Raw genomic sequence first — 2500 nt, 5'->3', positions numbered from 1 at the left:
ATTAGTTCCGTCAATTTGCACTACACTCGAAATAGACGCATTGTCGGAAACACTTTTACCAGCTAAGGTGGAAATTATAGATTCATGACAAGGTGATGAAAATAAAATGACATGACATGACAATGTACAAGATATCTTCCTGCCAAATACATGTAGATGCAGTAACAAATTGCGTCCAACCCTTCTGCAACTCCAACATTGGATAAGCCATAAGTAATAACATCCCTTTACCCCTTATTGCTTTGTGCTCTTGAAGATATTAAGTGTAACATACAGTGTATGTGTGTATATGTAATCACCCTAGGACCTTCGATTGAAGTATCTCAAGTTATGAATTTTTAACTGATAAGTCTGTTTGTTACCAGTGTGGCTGCAGTATACGTGTGTACATGTACTCACCCTAGGACCTTGGGTTGAAGTACCTTTTACTTTTACCTTCATAGTCTTCTTTGCATACTCGAGTGTAAAGCATTTGGAAACATTTCACTTTGAAGAGTTGTAGGGACTGGTACCACTGCTACATGTAAGAGTAGATAGCGTTTCGGTGACCTTATCTACTTTTCAGAGTGGTACCATGCCAGTCACTGCAACTCCATTTACTCTCATAACAGTGGTACCAGTCACTGCAACTCCATTTACTCTCATACCAGTGGAACCAGTCACTGCAACTCCATTTACTCTCATACCAGTGGTGCCAGTCACTGCAACTCAATTTACTCTCATAACAGTGGTACCAGTCACTGCAACTCCATTTACTCTCATAACAGTGGTACCAGTCACTGCAACTCCATTTACTCTCATAACAGTGGTACCAGTCACTGCAACTCCATTTACTCTCATACCAGTGGTACCAGTCACTGCAACTCCATTTACTCTCATAACAGTGGTATCAGTCACTGCAACTCCATTAATCTCAGAACAGTTTACTCATTTATGTATCTGCTGATTTTTCGGTTTAATTGTTTTTGTTTGTTTGTTTGTTTGTTTGTTTGTATGTATGTATGTATGTATGTATGTGTTTGTTTACTTACTTGTTTGTTTGTTTTTGTTTGTTTGTTTGTTTGTTTGTTTACTTGTTTGTTTGTATTTGTAAACAAAACTAACTGAGCCTGAGCTCCGTGTGGTTACAGAAGACTGTATACTGTAGTGTAAGGTCAACCAAGACTCGCATGGCATGTTACAGGTGTTGACATTATTACTTTTATACAGTAAATCCCAAAGGAGTACTGAGTTCTAGAAATGTTTACATGTTATCTGGTTGATTATTTTGACAAGTTCACACTGAAGAAAAATGTTTCATAGAAGTAATGATTTGTATAAATGAAAATTCCTCTAGCACATTGATGACAATCACGCAAGTGTTTCAAAAAGTTACATACTAAAGTTCAAATTGGATAACTTGAAAAAATTGCTAGCGATGTCAATGCCACTTTGATTAATAGGACGAATGTATTAGTACTCCTGATAAAATCATGCAATAGTTCATGGCTACAGATATACACCCATCAGGATGATAAGTATTCATCTTCTTACAAAGTTGTTCTGCGGACTTGTCAACCTTGCTACAATGAAGGAAAGAGACTTGTAACAAGGAATTCAATAAAGAGAAGAGAAAAGAAGTTGTAGAGAGACTGACAGGACAGAAAGGACAGAGAATAGCACTGAAAAAATACAGATTTTTTTCCTTGCCCCCTTTTTTTTGTTTCGCCCGCCCACCCACCTGACTATTCCACTGGAGATAGGAAACAAAAAAACGGTCACTCTGATATACAATCATGCAGAATGCGCAGTAGAATGCGCAATGTTGTGTCGTCCTCACGTAGTAATTACGTGACGAGTTAAAAGTGTCCCTCCACACGCGTACTCCCTGTCTATGATCAACCGAACAAAGATGTCGGCAAAGCTTGCAACTGGTGCTCAAATGCCTCTCATTGGTTTCGGAACGTACAACGTAAGTATTACGTGTTGCAAACGCATCATACACATATCTGCACATCGCCTTCGAAACTTCGATAACTGAACACGACTGGGGAATCTATCAATTTAGGAAAGCATAGACCCTACACCAACAGGTGTAGGGTCTATGAGGAAAGACATTACATGTAACAGCATGACATGCCCCACGTTACTATTTATAACCTGTTCCATGGGGTTAGCTTACAACCTTTCGAGTTGATGTCGATATAATGTAAATGAACGGTATTTTAAGGTGAAATCCATAAGATCGGGCGGGAGGTGAACTCCGAGATAAAACAGTTCAGACTCAGAGTCTGTCTGCATGGTGTGACCTTTAGACTAGGATATAGTTACGTTGGTAGTACTGCCACAACGACAAAAACTTTTAAAACAAATACATACGCGTATTAAAATGAATGTTTCATATACCGTATGTCTATTAAGAATCACCACACACACACATACACACACACATCACACACACACACACATACACACACACACACACACACACACACACACACATCACATTGACAGAATATTG

At 38.8% G+C, this 2500-nt stretch overlaps 1 protein-coding gene across 1 annotated transcript in view; it reads left to right on the top strand.

The window, feature by feature from the left end:
• Positions 1–1880: 1880 nt before the first annotated feature.
• LOC144446203 (aldo-keto reductase family 1 member C15-like) overlaps positions 1881–2500 on the top strand; it is a 4892-nt gene continuing 4272 nt past the window's right edge. Inside the window, exon 1 of the mRNA XM_078135956.1 lies at positions 1881–1951. Within this exon, the coding sequence (XP_077992082.1) occupies positions 1892–1951 (60 nt within the window). The 5' untranslated portion in view covers positions 1881–1891. The remainder of the gene's footprint in view (positions 1952–2500) is intronic.

Source organism: Glandiceps talaboti, chromosome 15, assembly GCF_964340395.1.
Source record: "Glandiceps talaboti chromosome 15, keGlaTala1.1, whole genome shotgun sequence".
NCBI lineage: Eukaryota > Metazoa > Hemichordata > Enteropneusta > Spengelidae > Glandiceps > Glandiceps talaboti.
The sequence above is the reverse complement of the archived record's forward strand: the minus strand, read 5'-3'. Positions and strand labels throughout refer to the sequence as shown.